General features: G+C 41.1%; 1 protein-coding gene across 3 annotated transcripts in view; it reads left to right on the top strand.

Moving 5' to 3' along the window:
* The window catches only part of MACROD2 (MACRO domain containing 2), a 2,312,183-nt gene that overhangs the window by 763,699 nt on the left and 1,523,082 nt on the right, over window positions 1–25,402 (top strand). For all 3 annotated transcript variants that reach the window (XM_027560273.1, XM_027560275.1, XM_027560274.1), the window contains exon 5: window positions 3,679–3,795. In XM_027560273.1, coding sequence (XP_027416074.1) covers window positions 3,679–3,795 — 117 coding nt within the window. The remainder of the gene's footprint in view (window positions 1–3,678; window positions 3,796–25,402) is intronic.

The following is a 25,402-nucleotide window of genomic DNA, read 5'->3' as shown; positions in this document are numbered from 1 at the left end:
AGTGTCCTTAGTATAGTGCCTGGCATGTGGATGCACTCAATACATTTAAGCTGGAGTAATTATTATTAAATAGCTCTTCGGCTTGACTTTCATTTCCCTAATGCAGTCATGAATGCTGGTATAACCATGAAGATTTTGTGAATTAGATATTTACAAACTGCAGTTTCTGCAATCTAAATAATGCAGCAATATTTAACAGCATATGATTAAGTACACTATCAAATCCTATTTTAGTTATCCATTTCAAACTAAGTAACTAATGATCTCTTTGCCAAGAAAAAATATTCACATATTCACTTTAAAATACTTGTCTTGATGCTCTTATAAAAAATTTAAACATAGAGAAATTTGAACCTAATTTTTTTCTTAATAGTTTCACCTTCTGTTTCACATCCTATAATCACTTTTGATATTTTGGTATGTATCTTTCTAGTACATGTGTACTATACATGTAAATGTGGGTGTGTATGTATGTGTATTTGTATTACATTTGTAAATAAAATTGTGACTATACATAAAAAATAGATAAAATATATATGTTTAAAAACTAGATACAATATGTTGTATATGTATCACATATTGTATCTAGTTTTTAAACCTGGCATTTCACTTAGAAATCTTTTCATATTTAGGACTGACTACTATGTGGATCACAATCTAGTTTTTAAACCTGGCATTTCACTTAGAAATCTTTTCATATTTAGGACTGACTACTATGTGGATCACAATAAACTGTGGAAAATTCTGAAAGAGATGGGAATACCAGGCTGCCTGATTTGCCTCTTGAGAGACCTATATGCAGGTCAGGAAGCAACAGTTAGAACTGGACATGGAACAACAGACTGGTTCCAAATAGGAAAAGGAGTACGTCAAGGCTGTATATTGTCACCCTGCTTATTTAACTTACATGCAGAGTACATCATGAGAAATGCTGGACTGGAAGAAGCACAAGCTGGAATCAAGATTGCCAGGAGAAATATCAATAACCTCAGATATGCAGATGACACCACCCTTATGGCAGAAAGTGAAGAGGAACTAAAAAGCCTCTTGATGAAAGTGAAAGAGAAGAGTGAAAAAGTTGGCTTAAAGCTCAACATTCAGAAAACGAAGATCATGGCATCTGGTCCCATCACTTCATGGGAAATAGATGGGGAAACAGTGGAAACAGTGTCAGACTTTATTTTTTGGGCTCCAAAATCACTGTAGATGGTGACTGCAGCCATGAAATTAACAGATGCTTACTCCTTGGAAGGAAAGTTATGACCAACCTAGATAGCATATTCAAAAGCAGAGACATTACTTTGCCAACAAAGGTCCGTCTAGTCAAGGCTATGGTTTTTCCAGTGGTCATGTATGGATGTCAGAGTTGGACTGTGAAGAAAGCTGAGCGCTGAAGAATTGATGCTTTTGAACTGTGGTGTTGGAGAAGACTCTTGAGAATCCCTGGGACTGCAAGGAGATCCAACCAGTCCATTCTGAAGGAGACCAGTCCTGGGTGTTCATTGGAAGGACTGATTCTAAAGCTGAAACTCCAATACTTTGGCCACCTGATGCCAAGAGTTGACTCACTGGAAAAGACCCTGATGCTGGGAGGGATTGGGGGAAGGAGGAGAAGGGGATGACAGAGGATGAGATGGCTGGATGGCATCACCAACTTGATGGACATGAGTTTGGTCCATCATGCTGTGATTAATGGGGTCTCAAAGAGTCGGACACGACTGAGTGACTGAACTGAACTGAACTTTCATATAAAGTTGACCTGTTCTTTTTAACAACTATATAATAGTTCACAAAGTAAAATTGCTATGTGAAAGAGTGAACAAAACTTATGAGCTTTTTGTGTTTTTTTGTAAGAGAAAAATTATATTTGTGAGTGTGTGTGAGTAACCAGTGAAAGAGCAACAAATATCAGACTGCTGAAGAGTTCTCTAGGTGGGAGGGTAAATAGTAGTATGCGTACTCTTCTTGCTTCTCTATATTTTTCTTTTTTTACATAAAAATACTAGTTATTTAAAAATTTACACCTAAGGAGTTTAAGATAATATTATTTGCTACCATTAACAGGGCATATAATGTTATATTATTCAAATTCCATGCATAACTCTGTTAGGTACAGCCATTCTTGACACTGATTGCTAAAGAAACGGGCTTGAGCAGCATATGGCTGGTAAAGGTAGAATATGAATTTCAGCTAGGTTTACTGAAACACTGTAGTATAGAGTTCATTTTGCTGTGACGGTCTTTGAGGTTCAGGTTTATTCTCAGATTTTATAGGTCTGCAATCAGTGATGTAGGAAAGCCCAGATGAGCTTGTTTCCCTAAGAGACTTGTTCAGCCAAAACGTTTCCTTTTCAGTCAGTGGTAGCAAAAGCGACTTAGTCGTTTAGACAAGTTACATGCCCCTCAGTGAAAAATTTCCCATTCAATATCTAGTTTCCTCTCAAAATAATGATAATAGTAAACAATGATCAGTTACATGGTATGGTGGACTATGAACTATCACACTTGTGTGCTCAGTAGCTCGGTCGTATCCAACTCTTTGTGACCCCATGACTGTAGCCCTCCAGGCTCCCTTGGAAATGGAATTTTCCAAGAAAGAATACTGGAGTAGGTTGCCATTTCCTTCTTCAGTTATTATCGGACCACTAATATGTTGGTCGATTTTCACAGCCCAGATTACTGGTACTCTCTCTCTTTCATTCTCGTAACCCTTCGTTTCAGTCTTGCATTTCCTTTCTGTCCAAGGAACTCACTCACTAACAACTAGATTATGTGTGTTGGTCTTAGCCCCCTACCTACGTTGCTCGCCCCTAATCTAGTCAAATGAAGCTTTAATTTCCAGTGGCATCAGGTGTGTGTTTTCAAAAGGTCATCCTCGTTGTGAAGGGCAGCGATGAAGCGGGGCGAGGTGAGATTCAGAAAGCTGGTGAGACCCGGGCTTGGGGAGGAGCAGGGCCTCTTCGGCGAGCAGAACTGGAGCGGGAGCTTGTGGAGGTTCTCCTTTCCATGTCAAGAGAGTGAGGGCCGCTCTTCTAGGCACTTTTCCAGACGTGAGCCACTCTTGCCCCCCATCTAACCCCTAGATACCTTGCAGATACCTACTGTATCTGTGCCGTACGTTGAGAGGGGAAGGAACTTAGAGGTCTGGGTCCTTCTTCCACAGCTTTACTGTCAGTTTTGCCATGATGGCAAATGTTCCCAAGTGCCTTTTATTCTCTTGCTTCTTGACCTTTTTTCTTCTACGACCTCTGGTGTACTGGAGGCAGCACTTACCACCTTGGAGACAGAATCAGTAGCATTTCTTCGCAATCTTGTGTTTAGGTGACATGGAGTTGATAGCTTGAAATGGACATGGTGGGAGTATTTCCAGTTGAAGCTGGAATAGACTACAAATCCAGGCTGCAGTACCAGCTAAGGATCCTGTTGTTTAACGTTAAACTGCATTGCCGTTTCCTGAACCCTGCTCCTTCTGCCGACCACACGAACTGGAGGCACAGAGAGAGAATTGGAGAGAGGAGAAAATGGTGTTTAAGGGACTGAACACCGTGGGTTTCCTTCCCCCAGGGGTGTGGGGATTTCTAAGAGGAAAAACTTGAGTTCCTTGGCTTTCCCTGTTCCAGGTGGTGCCTTTATTTCCAAAACAGCAAACATGGGCTAACTTTTTTCTCTCTCCTGCAGTGGATGGCTGTATTCACAGAGCAGCTGGGCCCTGTCTGCTCGCTGAATGTCGTAACCTGAACGGCTGTGAAACTGGACATGCAAAGATCACGTGTGGCTATGACCTGCCTGCAAAATGTGAGTTCAGCTCTTTTGAGTACTGTTTCTAAATCAGATGAGCATTCTTGTTTTATTCCTCAGGTGGGTAACTGGAGGAGGAAGTGGCAGTGGCGGTGTCTAAATGTGCTTGTATTGAGATTTTGTACATGGTAATGAAATGTGTTTTTTGACATATATATATAGTAATGTTTAATTGTAGGTGTTTTTTGTTCAGATCCTCAACAAAGTGTCTCTGAAACAGAAAAATAAAAATATGAGCAAACTACACCTTATAGTATTTAAATGCTGTGGAGTGACAGCTTCTAGAAATGATGCCAATTTCTTATTCCTTGTTCAGGTTTCTTGATTGTGGATGTGTTTAGAGCAAAGGAGATCAAAGTGATGTATTGTGTTTTCAGCTGCCATGGAAAGGCTGATTGGCAATTACAGCCAAAGCATCTGTCACGCTTGGCTTTCAGGAAAAGCCAATGGAATGTGGTTGTCAGAGTGAGAATGTATTTGCTCTTTAGAATGTGGAATGGTCAAAATTTCCATTATATTTGAATGGAGAAAAGTATTGCATTTGATTGACCTTGTTGCTTAGTCATTTAGCCAACTGCGTAGGGTGATGTGGAATAGAAAATACTGAAAGAGAAGCTGGTTAAAGGCACCGATGTTTTGTATCACATAATCTTCAGGGCTTGGGGGTGGAGGTAGAGGGTTTCATTGTACCATTAAGCCGTGCACTGGTCTGGAAATTGGGAAACCAATTGGTTGTTTTTTCCATTCACCTGCTTTTTACGATAACCTTCTGGTGAACACTTTTTGTGGGGGTTAAAAATGAAGTTGATTTCTTTTTACTGTTTTAATCATGGAGAATATGTGACTAAAATGTTATAACACAACCTTTGGACTCTATAGACTAGTTATAGGAATGAATTTGTCATGGACATGCGTGAGTGGCGAGATCAAGTGTGTTATATTTTTAAGACTGAAGTATATTTAAATTTGAGGATTTTTAGTGAGTAGTAATATATTAAAATGATATTATTTGTGGAAATTAACAATACTACATTCTGGATTCCACACAGTGTATTGCTAGTGAAACTACGTCTGTTATATACTGCTTAATTTTTCCTTTAATGGCTTCTCCTTTTCCTTTCCTTGTTTTTTTTGTGTGAAAGAGTCAAATCATGGGCCAATGGCCCTCACTCTTGCTTGGAAAGTATATTTATGTCATGTAAGTCCTCTGCGTGCAGTGGTATTCTGAGCACTCCCTCTGACTCAGAGGCCCTGAGTATTAAAGGAGATTTCCCTTTCTGGGAGGATAGAATTCCCTATTTACCAATATTGGTCTTTCTTCCTTCTTACTGCCATACTACCTTCGTGATACAGTCAACTGATTCCACCCTGAGGACAAGCAGATTATTGATGATTTTCAGACTGGTGACTGTCCTTAAACCAATGAATAATTGTAGTCTCCTATTGATTCAGTACTTTCTTTCTTATAAGTTAAAGCACAAATCAAAAGTTCTTCAGCCCTGAGATTTCTGAAGACAGATAGCCTCAGAATGATTAACTATGACCAAATTGAATGGTGGATCTGTTGTATGGACAGACACCATGATCATTTTGTTTCATGTGGCTGCTCCCGTCTGAAATCCCTCTTGTATGAGCTTCCTTGATTGTCATTCAGCTCAGTTCAGGGTTGTTGAAGGCTTCTACAACACCAGACACTGAGGTACAAAGATCAGTGTATACCTGTGCTTGAGGAATTCCATGACTGGAATTCCTGGGCATTCCAGGGCAAATAAGTCTTTGTAGAACAAGGACTCTAGCCATGGAAAAGTCAATCGCCAGAACTCAGTACGGAATCTCTGTGAGCTGAGATACTGAATCAGATGACACACCAGCCCAGAGGGCACATCTAGGGGGAAAAAGGAAAATCATCCAGCAGGGTAGCAGTTCCCAGACTAGGATGGCAGAACCACCTCAAGAACGCCACAGATATGGGGTATTTGTGAATAGATCTCCGTGTTTCTCTATGTTTAATGAGATTAATGATCTACATTAAAAAACATAAAAACAATGAAAACAGTAAGAAATAACAGCTTAGACTTTGCACACTGCTCCATAGTGTATCACAGTACTTTCACCAGCCCTTGTGTTTTAGATTATATTTTATAAACATTCTGTGTGTTCATTTTCCTTTTCCCTATCCCTGAGAGATGTTTTTCTTTCTCATCAATTTGGTTCATCCATTTCAGAGTCATTAACAATTCACAGATGTGCTTTTGTAGCGAAAGAATGAAAAGGGAGCTCATTACATACTGTTTGGGTCATTTTTCCCTTCCATATTTAATAATTCCATGACAGTTTGACAGCAGAGTCTAGTTCCTATCTGTCCTCTGTGACAGCGGTTTTATCATTTAAGGTACTAAAGCCAGTCATCCAGTCACCAGTGATAATATCTTCGTGCATCAGCAATTTGTTTGCAAAATGCTGTTGTCTGGGTTACAGACAAACTTGGTAATTTTGGACTGGTCTTTGCTTCCTTCATGCTTGCTAAATTAATCTATTCATAAGTGCTTGTATTTGAATTAATTATACTTAGAGTCTGTATTCTGTGATCCATCATAATCGGTGGAATGATAAGCCTCAAAGATTTAGCATTTCTTCACTACTTGGGTATTTTAAATGATTTTCTTTTTTTTTGACGTAGAATGGCCAGTCATTCTTATCAAAAGTTATCTTATGAGTGGAAAGAATATTGGTCAGTATTTTAAGGAATTGACTTAGAATGTGAACGAAGGACTGTTTGTATGATTTGACCATTTGATACATTCTCTTTTATAATACTAGGTTTTTTTTGGATTCATAATAAAATTTAGATTTCTATAGGTTTTTATCGTCAACCAGTTGGACATTTCTGTTCATGCTGTCGTCAATCTTTGAGAGGGTCAGCTTCTTGTAGCCAAGGCTTGTCCATCTCAATTTCAATCCTGGGATCAATATCTAGCATATGTGCCTAATTAACATGAACGAATGAATGGTTTCAAACATTTTCACCTGATAAAGAGGTTTTTGCCTGTTGCTTCTACTTCTAATTCTTGCCCTCCCGCAGTCCGTTCTGCCCAGTCTTCGTAGATGAATATTCCTAAATTCCAAGTCCCTGTGACTGTCTGCAGGCTCCAGGTGATGTGGGACCCTCCTTACCGTCTTCTGTCCTCCCGCTCACTCACACAGCCTGCTTTGCTTGATCTTTAATGTCTTTTCATTAGCCGCCTCCCCTCCAGCTGGGATTCTGTTCTTCCAGATATATGTGTGGTTTTTGCCCTCACCTAATTCAAATCCTTGCTCAAACCTCACCTCGGGTATCACCCTAACTAACCTATTTTTAATTACTTCTCTACGTTACTTATGATTGTCTATCTGTAGCATTTAACCTTCAAATACACTGTGTCATTTACTTATTTAGTTTCTCGTCTGTGTCCCCAGATTGGAATGAGGGCAGTAGTTGTTTTTCTGCATCTTTTTCATTCATTGTTGTATCCATACAGAAAAAATGTATGGCACCTAATAGGGGCTCAAGAAATATTTTTGAATGAATGAATAAAATCTAACTCTGTGCTGTGCTTAATCACTCAGTCATGTCCAACTCTTTGTGACCCTTTGGACTGTAGCCCACCAGGCTCCTCCATTCATGGGGTTTCTCCAGGCAAGAATACTGGAGTGGGTTGCAATACCCTCTTCCTAAATCTAACTCTGCTCCTCTCCAAATCCTTCAGTGGGTTTTTCCTCAAACACAGACTTATTAGCCTGATTATCTTTGGCCTTCCATGATTTACTCTTCTATCTTGAGCTGCTTACAACCTTTTACATGATCTGAATTGCTCAAGATGGCATGTCTGTACATGGTACATGTGATCTATATTGGAGAGTTTCTAGAGAATTCTGTCTTCCTTTCTACTTATCTTCCAAACTCAGCTCAAATATCACTTCTGCCATGAAGCAACTCAACTAAAAGTACCTTCCTTTCCCTCAAAATCCAGAAGACTGCATGTTAACATGCTGAGAGCACATGCCACTTGCTATTATTATTGTTATTTATGCAAACTTTCCATCTTCCTAGAAGTCTCTTGTATAATGGATACTAGAGAAATGTTTGTCAAATGCTTTGATTGTTAAAGGTGGCAGACTGGTTGATAACTGCTGGTAGGAAAGGGAAAGTCGTTCAGTTGTGTCTGACTCTTTGCGATCCCATGGTCTGCAGCCCGTCAGGTCCTCTGTCCGTGCTCTGGGGAAGAGTGCTGTGGTGGGCTGCCATTCGCTTCTCCAGGGATCCCGACCCAGGGATCAAACCCAGGTCTCCTGCTCTCAAGGCGGATTCTTTACCAACTGAGCTACTAGGGAAGCCCCAGTTGCTGGTATGAGGGATGTAAATGTATACTAATATTTCTAAGAAATTATGAAATCAGTGTTAGTTATATATTGTGTTTTTAAATCATATTTTACCATACACCTAATTCCAAAGTCTTTTATCTAAGAAATTTAGTCTTTTTTTTAACTATAGTTGATTTATAATGTTAGTTTCACGTGTATAGCAAAGTGATTCAGTTATTCAGTTATATATATATACACATATATATATATATATACACACATATATATATATATACACATACACACATAGGACTTCCCTGGTGGCTCAGAGATTAAAGCGTCTGCCTGGAATTCAGGAGACCCAGGTTTGATCCCTGGGTCGGGAAGATCCCCTGGAGAAGGAAATGGCACCCCGCTCCAGTACTCTTGCCTGGAGAATCCCATGGAGGGAGGAGCCTGGTAGGCTACAGTCCATGGGGTCTCAAAGAGTCGGACACGACTGAGTGACTTCACTTTCATTTTCATATGTATATATATTCTTTTTCAATTCCTTTCCATCATAGGGTATTATACTGAATATAATTCCCATGCTGTACAGTAGGTCCTTGTCATTTGTCTATTTTGTATACAGTAGTATGTATCTGTTAATCCCAAACTCCTAGCTTATCACTCCCCCACCCTACAACCATTTCCCTGGTAACCATAAGTTTGTTTTCTATGTCTGTGAGTCTGCTTCTAGTTTGCAAAGAAGTTCATTTCTGTTATTTTAAGAAACTTACTCTTAATGGACCTTCTTCTAAAGGTGAACAAATAAAAATAAAGAAGTCACATCAACTTTATTTGATGATTTTCATCATAGGTCACATATCTATTTTATTTCTTGAGAATGCACTACTTTTAGGCCTTAGGGCTGAATAATCATCAAAGATAAATGGGAAAATGTTAAATTTGTGTATATAAAATGGTGGACTCTGTTTTTTTTTTTTTCTTTAAATGCTTCTATTTAATCTTTGTACAACATCAAAGGGCATGATTAGCATCCAGCTCAGTGCTGTCCATTAATCATCTGAAGGGAAACTCTTGGGCGAGAGGCCACAGCATAACATGTGTGAATGCCACGGAGTGGCAGGATCAGCTTCCTTAGGCCATTCCCAGGTGTAGTAATCATCAGATGATGGTAGCTTAAAAAAAGGTACTGTTGGTAATAATTAGGACTTCTCTTGTGCCCTTCATCAAGAAATCATAGTGCTCTGAGACATTCGCTCAGCAGTCCGTTTGAAATGTCTGTGAGGAACTGACATCGCAAATGATGTTTTCTTCCAACACAGAGAGAAATTCAGGTACAGAGAGTTTAAATCTGTTGCTCCCAGTAACAAACCAGGTCCGTATTACAGACGTGGCAGTGACCAAGTCGGTATTCCTGAGCCAGGGAGCGAGTCTGTGGCCAGTGAGGGCCAGGCCTGCTGCTTGTTTTTGTAAATAGAGATTTTGTCAGAACACAGACGTGCCCGTGTGTTTACTTGGTGTCTGTGGTTGCTTTCGTTGGACGGAGCTGAGCAGTTGAGACCAGGGTTGTCCGGCCACAGAGCCTGAAACATTACTGTCTGACCCTTTGCTGGAAAAGTTTGCCAACAACTCGTCTATGGTAATACTTACTTTTCATAAAGGAGGAAGCTGAGGTTGAGAAGGATTAACCGTTTACTGAATTTTATTGAATGTGTGTGACTTACTCAGATCACTGTTGATAAAAATGAGATTAAAATGCCTGCCATCTCTTCCTTGGGACAGCCCCTGCTTCTGTTGCTTCAACAGAACCTCATTTTGGGAGGAAGATCTGAAGTCTTTTTAAGTCTTTCAAATTATAAGACTACCTTGGGAAGAACCATGCTTGGCCGGGGGTGGGGGGGGGTGGGGAAATAAATTGTTTTTCTCAGCAGGGCTGGAACTGGAGAGTGAATATCAAATGTCTGAAGGGAAAGTTAAGTCAAACCACCAGAGTATTAGGCAATACATCTTTATTCCTTGCTTCCTGCAGTTCTGTTAGTCAGTGTGCTGAACAGGAGCCTGTAGTCCTGAGGAAATTCAGTTTCTAGGGGTTGCTCACAAGATAGCTCTGAGTCAGTCCTCTGCAAAACGTGACCTGATTTTGACTGCGTGGCTCCCTCAGCAGGTGTCTGATTGTGGCGGCGGCGGAGAGGGCTTGCTGCTGAGTGTGACGGCCAGTCTGTGGCGGAGACCCGAGAGCCCTCGTGAGCCCCTTCTGAAATGAAATGCCGTATACTCCGTAAAGAGAAAAATGGCTTTTGAAGAACATAAAATCATCTTCCTTCCTGAAGAGAGAGATGAGATTTTTTTTTTTCCCTCCTCAAATCAACCCTGATTGGCTCATTTTCCTTAAGTGCTTTAGGATTTTAATTTCTGTCTGAATCGATTTCTTTATAATTACCACCTCTTTCATTTATAGTAAATGAATTTTGTATAGCTTATCTCCTTTGTGGTCCTCATGATGAATATGGACGTGAGGAGGACAGAAGGTGTTCAGAATGGGCTCCGTGGAGAAACAGCAGCAACACCTCCTGCGGACCGGTTAGAGATGCAAACTGGTGTCCCACCCCAGATGTACTGAGTCAGAGACTCTGGTTTTGAACAGGCTCTCACGCGTTCTAACGTGAAAACCATCACCTGGACAGTGATGTCATTCAGGGCAGAGCCCTAGCCTTTTGATTGCTCACCCAGCGCACAACACAGGCTTCCTTCTGGGTCACAGATTCGAGTTTCCTTTGAGGAGAACTCTGACATGCTCTACACTGCTTTGTGGCATTTTCACAGTTAGTGATGGTATCTGTGTTTAATTGTTTCCTTGTTTGTAACCAGTCTTCTCAAACAGGATAGCAGTTTAAGGAGAACAGAAGTCGTATCTGTCTCATTCACCCCTAGAGTCCTTAGCATCTGACATAATAAAGGCCTGCTTCAGAGCTGGAGGCTTTCAATACATGTTTACTGGAGGAATTAATGAAAGCCTTTTCTTTGTCATTGGCATAGCTGCGCTGCCATAAGCTGACTAACGGTACTCTCCAGATAAACCCGTGTGGCTGCAGAAATCTGCAGAGCTGGAACCACGGCCTCCTGCAGCGTGTCCTTTACCCTGTCATTAGGCATGCCGCTTGCGCAAAGACTAGCTTCTGCTGAGTCGCTTCAGTCGTGTCCGACCCTGTGCAACCCCATAGACGGCAGCCCACCAGGCTTCCCCGTCCCTGGGATTCTCCAAGCAAGAACGCTAGAGTGGGTTGCCATTTCCTTCTCCAATGCATGAAAGTGAAAAAATACAGTGAAGTCACTCAGTCGTATCCGACTCTTTGCAACCCCATGGACTGCAGCCTTCCAGGCTCCTCCGTCCATGGGATTTTCCAGGCAAGAGTACTGGGGTGGGGTGCCAACTATCTAGCAGAGCAAAAAAGCACTTTTTTTTTTTTTTTTGCTCAATTTGTTCACATGGTACACATAGAATCTACACTTAGATTATGTTCTTTTTCTCTTTATTTGATTTGATCCATTTTGGTAACATTCCCCTAGTGGTTTTGTGATGAAATATTTAAAATTCTAATAGTAAATGGTATCTTTTAAAAATGTCTGCAGTTGGGGAGTAACTCGGTATTTACATGGTTGCTTTACTGGCTGAGTGTAATAGCTGCCTATCCTTGGCTTGGGCCAGTTGACATCTTAGCAGGCTTTCGGAGGACATCGTCTATACCTTCTTTTTCCTATGTGATCAATAGGAAATAACACCATAAATCAATTCTGAGTGATAATGTAAATGGGCTCTTGAAGGCAATTCCCGCTGTGAAATGAGTAGTTAGCAGCGACGACAGTGGCATTAACTGCAGGGGGGGTAATCAGCCTTTGGATGTGTTTAATCAGAGTTATCAGCTAAGATTAAAAAGAGAGCTGCTGTTGTGCAGGGATCATCATTTTCAGGATTTAAAAGATGAATAGTTGGAGGTGTTCTCATAAATTAAAGCCATCAGAATTGCTTTGAGTAATTTAGGATGCTTTGAGGTCAGGCACAAGCAAACAGGAAAGGTTAATCTCAGAGCCACAGTACTTAATGGGCAGGAACAGCAGAATACATTTGTTGAAATAAGTAGCAGATACTGAGTTAAATGAAGATTTTCCTCAGTACTAAAATGTTTCTTAAGCTAACATATACTAGCATATATGATTTAAATATGAAGTGGGTAAACTTATTAACTGTGCTTGCCATTACTAATCCCAAAGATTAAATATTAGACCACTTGGTGGCTTGAATAGAGGTGTTTACAGATGAAAATATTGGTGAGACCAAGCTCTGCACTATGGAATAAAAGATTGGTTCTAGGTCAAGAACATTAGTCATTAAGGTAGAGGTCCGAGAAGTCTTGAATCCAGGATATTCTAATTGTTGGGTCAAACCTTCTGAGCCTGAGTTTCCTCATCCATGATTAGCTGGGAGTGGGACAGTGTACATCAGGCAAGGTTGTTAAGGAGTAGACACAGAACCGCTTTTTTCTTTTTTTTTTCATGTGTCAGACAATTTATTTTATTTTCTTCATCACTTCACCCTTCCTCCCTTCATCATAAGAAAACACTTTTGAAATGGAAATTAAAATTGGATGGTTTTTATCGTCTTTTTTTTTTCATTTATTTTATTTTATTTTTAAACTTTACATAATTGTATTAGTTTTGCCAAATATCAAAATGAATCCATCACAGGTATACATGTGCTCCCCATCCTGAACTCTCCTCCCTCCTCCCTCCCCATACCATCCCTCTGGGTCGTCCCAGTGCACTAGCCCCAAGCATCCAGCATCGTGCATTGAACCTGGACTGGCATCTCGTTTCATACATGATATTTTACATGTTTCAATGCCATTCTCCCAAATCTTCCCACCCTCTCCCTCTCCCACAGAGTCCATAAGACTGTTCCATTCTCCAAAATCTTCCCACCCTCTCCCTCCCCCACAGAGTCCATAAGACTGTTCCATACATCAGTGTCTCTTTTGCTGTCTCGTACACAGGGTTATTGTTATCATCTTTCTAAATTCCATATATATGCGTTAGTATACTGTATTGGTGTTTTTCCTTCTGGCTTACTTCACTCTGTATAATAGGCTCCAGTTTCATCCACCTCATTAGAACGGATTCAAATGAATTCTTTTTAATGGCTGAGTAATACTCCATTGTGTATATGTACCACAGCTTTCTTATCCATTCATCTGCTGATGGACAGCTAGGTTGCTTCCATGTCCTGGCTATTATAAACAGTGCTGCAATGAACATTGGGGTACATGTGTCTCTTTCCCTTCTGGTTTCCTCAGTGTGTATGCAGAGCTGCTTTTTAATAGTGTAAGACTATAGATATATAAATTATGTGTGTGTGCATGCTCTGTGTCTGATGCTTTGAGACCTGCATAGACTGTAGCCCACCAGCTCCTCTTTCCATGGGATTCCCCAGGCGAGACTCCTGGAGTGGGTTGCATAAGGCTCTATTATTATTTGTAAACCATCCTGTACCTCATTTGCCTATTCAACCAATGTGTACTGCCACTTCCTCTGAGCTTGAGTACTCTTTTAGCCTATAGAAAAAATACAGTGAAGAAGACTGCCAAGGTCCTCTCCTCTTCCATCTTAGGTTCCAGCAGAGAGAGGTAGAAAATAAACACATTCATGTAAAAGCAGAGGCTCTCAGATGATGGTAAGGACGATGAGGAAAATAAAAAGTTCCATAAGAATGGACAGTGGAGGGAGGGAGCTGCCTTTCCCGTGGTGGTCAGGAAACGCCTCCTGGAGGAGGTGGTACCTGAACTGACTACTCTCTGGGGAGAAAGTCATTGCCACCAGATTGAAAGAGATCTACCACTGGGTTAGGAAAAATCACTTTGCCCAAACTGTGGAATGAGACAGCTCATTAATTTTTTGGTACTTCTTCTTTGCTACAAGTATTCTGTTTCAGTTCTGATGTATATACAGCTTTAATTTTAGTTTACTTGTTGGAGGTAGTAGAGGTAATGCCACTACTGTGGAGCTGATAGGAATTTAAAAGCTCACTGACATGGAAGCAACCTAGATGTCCATCAGCAGATGAATGGATAAGAAAGCTGTGGTACATATACACAATGGAGTATTATTCAGCCATTAAAAAGAATACATTTGAATCAGTTCTAATGAAGTGGATGAAACTGGAGCCTATTATACAGAGTCAAGTAAGCCAGAAAGAAAAACACCAATACAGTATACTAACGCATCTATATGGAATTGAGAAAGATGGTAACAATAACCCGGTGTATGAGACAGCAAAAGAGACACTGATGTATAGAACAGTCTTTTGGACTCTGTGGGAGAGGGAGGTAGGGGATGATTTGGGAGAATGGCATTAAAACATGTATAATATCATATAAGAAACAAATCGCCAGTCCAGGTTTGATGCAAGATACAGGAAGCTTGAGGCTGGTGCACTGGGATGACCCAGAGGGATGGTATGGGGAGGGAGGTGGGAGGGGGGTTCAGGATGGGGAACACGTGTACACCTGTGGTAGATGCATGTTGAAGTTTGGCAAAACCAATACAATATTGTAAAGTAAAAAATAATAATAAAAAAATTAAAAAAAAATTCAGCCATAAAAAAATAAACAAATAAATAAAAGCTCACTGAATCCTAACTAATTTTACAGTGAAAGAACCTGAGGCTCCTAAAGATTATTTCTTCCAGGGTCCTGTGTTAAGGAACAGAAGCAACAAGAATCTGGGGTCTTGACTCACAGTATAACCCTCTAGAAAGAACACTAAAATGTACTGCCTCTCCTAGTCTCTTTGATCATACTAACTGCCTTATAGGAGTATTGTGAACAGCTGATAAACTATTAAGTGAGATGATATACATAAACATATTTTTGAAATATTGATTTCTTATGGCACCTGATTGTTAATAGTAATTAAGATGGATGCATGCGTGCTCAGTCGTGTCTGACTCTTTGCAAACTCATGGACTGTAGCCCATCAGGCTCCTCTGTCCATGGGGTTTTCCTGGCAAGAATACTGGAGTACATTGCCCTGCCCTCCTCTAGGGGATCTTCCTGACCCAGGGGTTGAATCTGCATCTCCTGCACTGCAGGTGAATGCTTTACTGCTGAGTCACCGGGGAAGCCTCGTTATTTAGATAAGCTGTATGTAAATTATGGCACTCTTGAGTTCTACTAGTAAAGTTTACCACAATAATCTACTTGGACATATGCAGCAGTGTCTGACAAAATGTGGAAATCACAAATAGTCATTAAGAAAAATCTTGTACTATCCTCAAGACTCAGACATTTTCTCCAGCTTCTTTCCAGCATCTCATCCTTAAGGAAAGTCAATTTCAGAAACTTCAGACGGCCCTGCTTTGATTGGAAAGAAACGTCCACAGGTTCTTTGGTATTTCTTCTCGCTTCGTGTGTGGACTCGACTTAATGACACCCTTCTAGTGAATGGAATGTGTCAGAATCCTGGAAATTTCTTAGGTTAGGTCACAAAAAGACTGTGGCTTCCACCTTTCTTGCCCTCGCTTGCTTTCTCCACCTTCTCTCTCTCTCAGATCTGTTTCCCAGGGATGCCATAACAAATTGCTACAGACTTGATGGCTTAAAACAGTGATTTATTCTGTCACTTCTGGAGGCCAGAGGTTCAGAAATCAAAGTAAAAACTCTAGGGAAACATCCCTCTGCTTCTTCCAGCTCCTGATTATGGCAACATAAGCCCAGTGCTGGTCTCTGTCTTCACATGGCCATCTTCCCTATGCTGCTGTTTGTCCTCTTTTTCCTCTAAGGACGTTTATCATTGGGTTTAGGGCAGTCCTAATACAGAATGATCTCTAAGTCTTGAGATCCCTAACTCGGTTATCTCTGCAAAGACCCAAATAACTTCATATCCACTGGTTTCGCGTCTCAGAACATGGACATTATCTTTTTGGGATTGCCGTCTAACTCACTGTACACTCTCTTGGTAAAGTCAGCTCCCGTGTCATGACATGGCCTTGAGAAGAGGAACGTGAGCTGCTCTGTTGTGAGAGACCTCAGACAGCCTCTGGAAGGGCCCTTGCAGTGGGGAACTGATGCCTCTCTGTGACCTTGAAGGTGGATCTTCTGAGGTCTGTCAGCAGCCATAGAAGTGAGCTTGGGAGTACACCCTCTGGCCTCACTGAAACTTTCAGATCTCCTGGGCTGGTAGCTTGACTGCAGCATCATGAAAGACCCTGAGCCAGAAGCACACAGTTAAGCTACTCTTGAATTCCTGATCTATAGAAATTAAGATAATAACTTTGTTATTTTTAAGTTTGGGCTATTTGTCACACAGCAATAGCTAACTAATTCAGGAACTATGGCCACGAACTACATGAAGCAGAGTGAGGTGCCTACCAACAGAGTGGGTGGGGTCTACCACATTTTCTCAACACCCAACCTACCAAGCTGAAGGGTAGGCCTAAATGCAAAATAGAATTTGGGGCTAAAGTTACACTTGCATTTTAAATTTTAAACATGCAATCATACCCCTTCACGATATCTTCTGTAGACAACATACAAGATTGGAAAAATGGTTATGAATGGAAACTTCTGTCCTTTTCATACTAATAAAAAAGAACAGGACATGAAGCCCAGCTTAGTAAGGAAACATTGGGAGGAAAATCATACAATTTGGTATTAATATTTACCTGATATGCTTTAAGTGTTGTTTAGCCTTTGTAGTTATCAGTCATTCATATATATATATATATACATATATATATATATGTATATATATGTATGAGGAGGGTTAAAAAGTTGGCTTAAAACTCAACGTTCATAAAGCTAAGATCATGGCATCTGGCCCCATCACTTCATGGCAAATAGATGGGGAAATAATGGAAACAGTGAGAGACTTTATTTTCTTGGGCTCCAAAATCATTGCAGATGGTGACTACAACCATGAAATCAAAAGACTCTTGCTCAGTGAAGAAAAGCTATGACAAACTAGACAGCATATTAAAAAGCAGAGATATTACTTTGCTGACAAAGGTCCTTCTAGTCAAAGCTATGGTTTTTCCAGTAGTCATGTATGGATGTGAGAGTTGGACTATAAAGAAAGTTGAGAATTGATGCTTTTGAACTCTTGAGAGTCCCTTGGATTGCGAGGAGATCCCACCAGTCAATCCCAAAGGGAAATCAGTTCTGAATATTCATCAGAAGGACTGATGCTGAAGCTGCAATACTCTGGCCACCTGATGTGAAGAACTGACTCATTGGAAAAGACCTTGATTCTGGGAAAGATTGAAGGCAGGAGAAGGGGACGACAGAGGATGAGGTGGTTGGATGGCATCACCAGAGTTGGTGATGGACAGGGAAGCCTGGTGTGCTGCAGTCCCTGGGGTCACAAAGAGTCGGACACGACTGAGCTGAATATCGATATATATTAAACTGATAGTAATTGCCATTTTCGTTTTGAGAAGATAAATTCTGCTCCTGTGTGTGTTGGTGCTGTTAACTGAATGAAGCAGAGGTGCCTTTGTGGCTGGGCCCTTCCAAATCTGTTTGCTGGACTTGGTGGTATGATTTCCATTAGCACCTTCTTTTTTCAGAACCACCTCGAGTTTGCTCCATTTCTAATCACCCGCTATTTGTGAAATCCCTATAATTTCCTAAGGGGCTCTGAAGCTTTCCTTTCCCTACCTGTGACATTTGAGGTAAGATTTATTCCCCATCTGTATTTGTTCTGCTTAGTGAAGATCATCAGAGACAACCTTAACTGTATTTTTACAAATTCTCTTTCCAACTGTGTGTTTTGTATTTAGAGTTCAGATACCCCTTTGAAGGTGTGTGGAGGACAAAGGGCTGTTTTAAAAATCCTTTCTCTTTATAGACACTCAGTTTTTGTTTTCTTTCATCATGGCACATAATACCAAACTATTGTCTTTCTTCACATGGCCAGGTGATTTTGTTCCTGTTTTAATGTTATTCCTCTGCTTAGGTGTGTCACATACACATGTATACATGTACACACACACATATAGGGCTTCCCTGCTGACTGAGATGGTCAAGAATCTGCCTGCAATGCAGAGTTTGATTCCTGGGTTGGGAAGATCCCCTGGAAGAGGGCATGGCAACTCACTCTAGTATTCTTGCCTGGAGAATTCCATGGACAGAGGAGCCTGGCAGGCTATGGCCCATGGGGTAGCAAAGAGTCAAACATGACTGAGTGACTTAACACTTCCACTTAAAAAAATTATATATATATACACACACACATATATACACACACACACACGTGCATGTTATTTTTCATGTATTCCATTAGAAGTATATTCTTATGCTGAACACGTATTTCCTTCTGCATTATAATGTGTTTTATATTAACTCAGGGCTTTTTTCAGTTTGTGTAGCTATTTGGAAAAGCATTCTGGAAGGGTTTGAGGACGCTTTGGTGGAACTGGGATGGAGGCCTTTAGGGATGCCCTGGAATGAGTGTACCTTGCATCCACCAGTCTGTCTGGTACATATTAAGTAGTGGTAAGTGTTTCATTCAAACACTGGTTGGTTCCTAAAATATGTGCCAGGTGCTTGGCTCATCTTTTAGAAAAGGGTGATATGCAAAACAGACAAGGACCTTGTCCTGCTGGAATTGAGTTGATCTGAAATGAACACATGACTTGCCTAAGATCACACAAGTTTAAGTGATAAAACCTTGCCAGGAATCCAAATTGTCCATTTTTCCGTCTATGATCCTTTCATCTTTTTCATGGGGGTTTTATTTGGGGCCTTGCTTTTGAACTGTGGTGTTGGAAAAGACTCTTGAGAGTCCCTTGGACTGCAAAGAGATTCAACCAGTCCATTCTGAAGGAGATCAGCCCTGGGATTTCTTTGGAAGGAGTGATGCTAAAGCTGAAACTCCAGTACTTTGGCCACCTCATGTGAAGAGTTGACTCATTGGAAAAGACTCTGATGCTGGGAGGGATTGGGGGCAGGAGGAGAAGGGGATGACAGAGGATGAGATGGCTGGATGGCATCACTGACTCGATGGACGTGAGTCTGAGTGAACTTCGGGAGTTGGTTATGGATTAGGGAGGCCTGGCGTGCTACCATTCATGGGGTCGCAAAGAGTTGGACACGACTGAGCGACTGAACTGAACTGAACAGTGGAAGAATATATGCTGGTGTTAGCCTTCTTGCCTCATGCTATTTTGGGGGTTTCCTATGCAGAGACCAGTGGAAATGGTCAGTGGATTCTGACTCACTTGTACCTTGGGGGTGGGGAGGAGGGCATGACACACAATTCTCTGTCTGTTAATGTAAATGACTCTGGAAAACCTTTTTCTAACTTGGCATCAGGGGTACAGGCCTTTCTTAACTTGGAGCCAGTGTAACAGCTGCCTGGCATTTTCTAGTGACACATAGAGCATATTCCCATAATCCCTATGAAAGAGTTTGAGATTTCACCTTACTTAAGAGTAAGGCAGACAGTGATTTATAAACACTTTTTTTCAGTGACTGTGATTTGATATCCATATGTTTTAGGAAGAAAAATCTTTTGTATCTCTAGTCCCTCAATCAGAATGTCAAACATGCATTATTATATTACACACTGTGGAAACCAATTGAACAGACAAACGTGTTACCCATCTATGGTTCATCCTGTTCCTTTTCTTTAGAAGCACCTTTTAAAAATAAGGTTGACCCCTGTCTATTGAAGCATCTGTACCAAGCTTTGTTTCCCATACGTAAGACACATGGGTGGCATTCAGGAGTTCTGGCCTGTCCTCTGGCACTGTGGCCTCTCTGGTCTTATGTTTACTTTTCCTTTCCTTTTCCCTTTAGGCTTTTGTAATTCCTTGTCAAATTTTTGTTGAACTCTTTGATTGATTTGTGGTGTAATTCATTTTAAAGGTAGAATTTGGAGCTTCCCCAAATCAGGATCAACCCATGAGAAGTATTTAGATGGATGCCCTTACTGTCCAGAACTTTCTTTCTGTTGATATTCTCATCCCAGTCAATGGTTAAACACATGGGCTTTGAAGCCTAGCATTCTTGGCTCAAATTCACTCTGGATTTGGGCCAGTTGTGAATCCTCTTTGGGCCTTTTTGGGCCTGGACATGGGAGTGAGCATAGCCCCCTCTCATGGGAGTGCTGAGGGTGATGAGTCAGCATCCGCTGCACTCAGAGCTCGGCCCGCCTCCAGGTAAGCACTGGAGCTGAGCTGTTTTCCCCTGAGGTCATCCTGCCCCCCTTATCTGAAATGTCACCCCATCACTCTCTCCTCTCTTGCCCTGCTTTACTTGATGTCATGGCCCTCATCTTCATCTGAGGTTATCTTATGCCATATTCGTTTGTTTTTTGAATGTTTGTCTCTTCCACTAGAACATAATCTTCATGAGAGGAGGGACTTCACCACTGTATCTCCTGTCCTAGGAAGTCTTTGAAACCATCTGTGAATGAACAAATATATGCACACTAGAAATTTTAAGCTTAATGACTTATAATTATTAGCACAATTACTGGGAGAAGTAGGCTAAGGAAACAGTTTCGTGCTCTGCTTTCTTGGCTCTTCTAGGATCTTGGCTAATAGTTAAAAATAAGCCAGGGAAATAGCACTAATATACTGGGAGGCCCTGCCTGTATTGACCTTTGGTGTGTCTACCAAGAATGCTTTAGGTGTCCTGTACTTGTACTCCTCCCACCCCACCATTTTTCAAAATTGTAGTTTAAGCAGTAGTGTCAGGATGAAATAAGGCAGAGAGGAAGAGCTTGAAAGAACCTCACCTGGGAGTCAGGTCCTAACTGGCCTGACGAAAAGCCAGTGGATTGACTGATTGATCTCCCATTGATTTAGTCTGGGTTCAGAGATGATTTCCAAGCTCAATTTATTTTTTAATCTCATTAAAGTGATAATTTTAGGGGTTTGCAATGTGCTGTGACCGAGTTTCTGACTGAGATCGCTAGCCCCAGCACTTAAAACTTGCATGCGAATGTGCTCAGAGGGGAAATGCCGATGCATGTTTCCTTTGTGTTCAAACCGTTCAGACTTTACGGTGAATAATAAAGCTTTACAGCTTGTTTTTCGCAAATAGGATGCTGGGGAGTTGCGGCAACAAGAGAAATCTATTTACTATTTTGTGTCCCAGTTATCTGTGCCATCTACCCCTTAATCGACCTCCAGAGCTAATTGTTGCTTGGGGTAGAGAAGGTAGGGAAGGAAGCATGACTATCAGTGGTGAGAGGAAATTAATTTCACATAAATAGAAATTTATTTTATCACAAGAAAGGTAAATTATCTGACCACTGGGCAATAGAGCACAATTCACTGTTAACCCCAATTTTGCCAGGTGAGTGAAGGCATAATCCACTCCATCGTGCCTCTAGGACTTCTGACATAAAGTTTTAAAAATACAGTCACAGTTTTTTGCTTAGGAAGCAGCTCTGCTTTCAGCACTTGAAATAGTCATGGTCCTGAGACCTCAGCATGGGATAGGGAATAAGTGAAGGTTGAGGTGATTAGGGGAAGAGAGAAAAAAATACAGTTGTCATATAAACTGTTTAAATACACAGTTTAAATATTCCAACTCTTGCAATCCTATCAACCCCTATATTTGTATATTCTCTAATGGCAATCGTGGTTCTGTGGCTTCATATCAAGTTCCAGTAACTTTTCCACCCTCTGATCATTTTACACACTCATGTACATAAATTTTGGGGTCTCAAGCAAAATGTTGATATGGTGGCCCTGGCTTTTCTGTTGTTCTTTGTTTTGACTTATCTGCCTGACTATTGCCCTATGTCATTTCAGGTCTGATTTCTCATTGTAATCTTTGTCTTCTGCCTTTTAAAATCCCTCCAAACTGAAGTACTTAGACCAGACTTGTGGAGTGTGTGTGCTCAGTTGTGTCCAGCTGTTTGTGACTCAGTAGACTGTAGCCTGCCAGGCTCCTCTGTCCATGGGATCCTTCAGACTACTCAAGTGGGTTGACATTTCCTCTTCTAAGGGATGTTCCTGACTCAGGGATCCACCTGATAGAATTCCCTTGAGCTTCTCCTCTGCCTTTCTGTATTCTTTTGTTAATTAATCTAATATTTTTATTAGCATCTGTATGACCCCTAAGAGGAAGCTGAGACAGCAAATTCACTAAGTCTTCTCAAACTGTTGCTGAATTTTGTAATAGTAAAAATACGTGGGGTGTCTGTGCAAAAATCCCCTGATAACCACAGCATTTGCCATAACCTGAGTAATGGGCATAAGGTATATTCATTGGGTGAATATCCCAGTTAATCATAAAGCCAGTTTCACATGACTGGTATGTGAAACCTATGAAGTGCTACCTCTGAGTGTTAGACTTGGCATTTTTAGGAGGAGCTAGATAGTCCCCCCTCTCAAAATAAACAGACCTTACAATAGACTGTACTCAATCCACCTGCTGGCTGTTTCCTTAGGAATATCCTGGTGTGTCTCTGGATTCTCTGTAGCCTTCTATGATTGTTTCCTAGTGAGCAGTGAGTCCTATATCAACCCAAATCTACTGTTTTGTTCTGCGACATTCAAAACCAAAGACAGTGCCCCGAAACTAGTCACTCTCACAAAATATTTTAGTAAAAGTTCTTCAAGAAGCTGGATATAGATCCACAAAATTAGATAGATCCAAAAAACTCCTTCACAGTATACCCTCTGATTTTAGTAATTTCTTGACTTATGCCGACTACCTTCTTGGTGACCAGCAGTACCTTCTGTTGTCGTTTTTCTCTTTTGAGGCTGTTTTATGATCAAAACTCAAACTGACCAAAATCTAAGAGTGATCTAGCATCAAGGCCCCACCCAGGACTTTCTTTTTAAGCTACTGCTGCTGCTGTTAAGTCGCTTCAGTCGTGTCCGACTCTGTACGACCCCATAGACGGCAGCCCACCAGGCTCCCTTGTTCCTGGGATTGTCCAGGCAAGAACACTGGAGCGGGTTGCCATTTCCTTCTCCAGTGCATGAAAGTGAAAAGTGAAAGTGAAGTCGCTCAGTCGTGTCTGACTCTTAGCAACCCCACGGAGCAGCCTACCAGGCTCCTCCGTCCATGGGATTCTCCAGGCAAGAGTACTGGAGTGGGTTGCCATTGTCTTTTCCTTAAGCTACTGAAGATAATAATATACAAGGAATTGTATGTAAGAATGGTTAGAATTGTTCTCATTATTTTTCATTTCCTTATGCATACAGTGGGGGCTTCCGTGGTGGCCCAGTGGTAAAGAATCTGCCTGCTAATACAAGAAATGTGGGTTAGATCCCTGGATCAGGAAGATCCCCTGGAGTAGGAAATGGCAACTCACTCCAGTATTCTTGTCTGGAGAATCCCATGGACAGAGGAGCCTGGCAGGCCATGGGGTTGCAGAGAGTTAGACACGACTTAATGACTAAACAACATGTATTCAGTGAGCCAACTTGGGAATCATATCTACCATTCCTAAATGCCATTGATAATTTTAACTTTAATAACTGGACATGGATTCATATCATGTGAGTAGGTAGCCATTCAGGGATCAAAGATTCTTCATTTATGGCTGTTTTATCTTTTCTCTTCCCAAACCATGGGTTTCTATGAGCCAGGGTAGGCCTGGTAAAGCCCACTTCTGCTACTTCTGACAGCAATTCTGAACTGTTTTTACTCAAAACATTTTTGAAGCAAATTTGTGACAAATGTGTGTGTGCGTGTTTTGTCTCACCAATGCTGTAAGTCTTTGGGTACTCACTGGATATCCTATTCAACTCAATTCTGATAGCATGTACCCGGAGTTAGTGTCAATGCCATAAATTAAGAGTTCAGTTCCACAAGACTGCCCCTGCCACCCCCGTCCTGGCCGAAGTCCCAGCTTGTCACCAGTACTTCTCACGGACCAGACCAGCTCTAATTTGAGGGTTCCTGTCACCCTTCTCCAATGGCTTGGTGGTAAAGAATCTTCTTGCAATCTTGGAGACACAGGAGCTGCAGGTTCAATCTCTGGGTTTGGAAGATCCCCTAGAGAAGGAAATGTCAACTCACTCCAGTATTCCTGCCTAGGAAATCCCATGGACAGAGGAGCCTGGCGGGATGTAATTCAAAGGGTCGTGAAGAGTCAGACAGGACTGAGGGAGTGAGCACGGCGCCCTTCCTCAGGTTTGATAGTTTGCTAGAGTAACCCTCACCTACTGGTGGTGGTTTATGATAAAGGCTGCAAGTTGGGAATAGTCAAATGGGAGAAGTGCAGTAGTGGAGGTACAGTATTGCACGGGGCCCCCATGTTCTCAGGGCACGGCACCCTCCCAGCACAAACGTGCTCAACCTGGAAGCAGTCCCAGCCTGGTGGTGCAGGGCTCATTATGTAGGCATGATTGATTGAGGCATTGGCCACTGGTGATTAACTCCTTTTCAAAATCCAGAGGCTTTAGAAGCTCTGTGTCAGGGACCTGGGGGAAAGATAAATATACATATGTGTGTACACACACATATGTATGTGTGTGTGTATATATGTATACATATACATATATACACATACATATGCCATATCTTATAGATATATATCTTACAGTATTAATGGTAGTCAGACTCACAGCTTGAGGTGTATTTGTGCAGAAATATTCTTAAGCACGTACACTAACATTTTGATCCTCATACTTAGAAGCAAACTACTTTTTTTCCCACAAGTATCCATCCAGGTTCACCACAAAACCTTAAATTGAGAAGTTAGAGTTAACTTCTTATATTAAAAGAATATTATGAGTATTCTTTGAGAGAAGAGGTTTAACCATGACTTTTGTGTGTGTGTAATATACTCATATACAGTACTTTGAAAAATTACTTATTACTAAAAATTTATTTTTAGCATCTTATAGTCATGTAAGGATCCTAGATGCTATTTTTAAGGCAGGTGCCATGTAAGATTCATTTACAGGATTATTATAAGCTGAATTTTATAGAATTATTCCAAACTTTTAAATAATAGATGTTTCAGATCATAATTGAACATCTAGCATAAAGTGAAACAAAGTTCCATTTGTGAAGCTAAACATCCCTCAGCGATTCAGTTATTCTTGGAAGTAGGTGTTTAATCTTGTTCTCTTACAGCCGGACCATATGTGTTCATTCATTTTTCTGTGATAGATATGCCAGATAGCCAAAACTTTTGCTTGGTGCCTGGGAGGGGAGAAGGGGTCTGTGAAATGGGCACCTATTTTCTGCCATTCTAGTCACATGTTTTGAGAAGGAAATGGCAACCCACC

Source organism: Bos indicus x Bos taurus, chromosome 13 (assembly GCF_003369695.1).
Source record: "Bos indicus x Bos taurus breed Angus x Brahman F1 hybrid chromosome 13, Bos_hybrid_MaternalHap_v2.0, whole genome shotgun sequence".
In the NCBI taxonomy this organism is placed as follows: Eukaryota; Metazoa; Chordata; class Mammalia; order Artiodactyla; family Bovidae; genus Bos; species Bos indicus x Bos taurus.
Note: the sequence above shows the minus strand (reverse complement) of the source record. Positions and strands in the feature narration are given on the sequence as shown.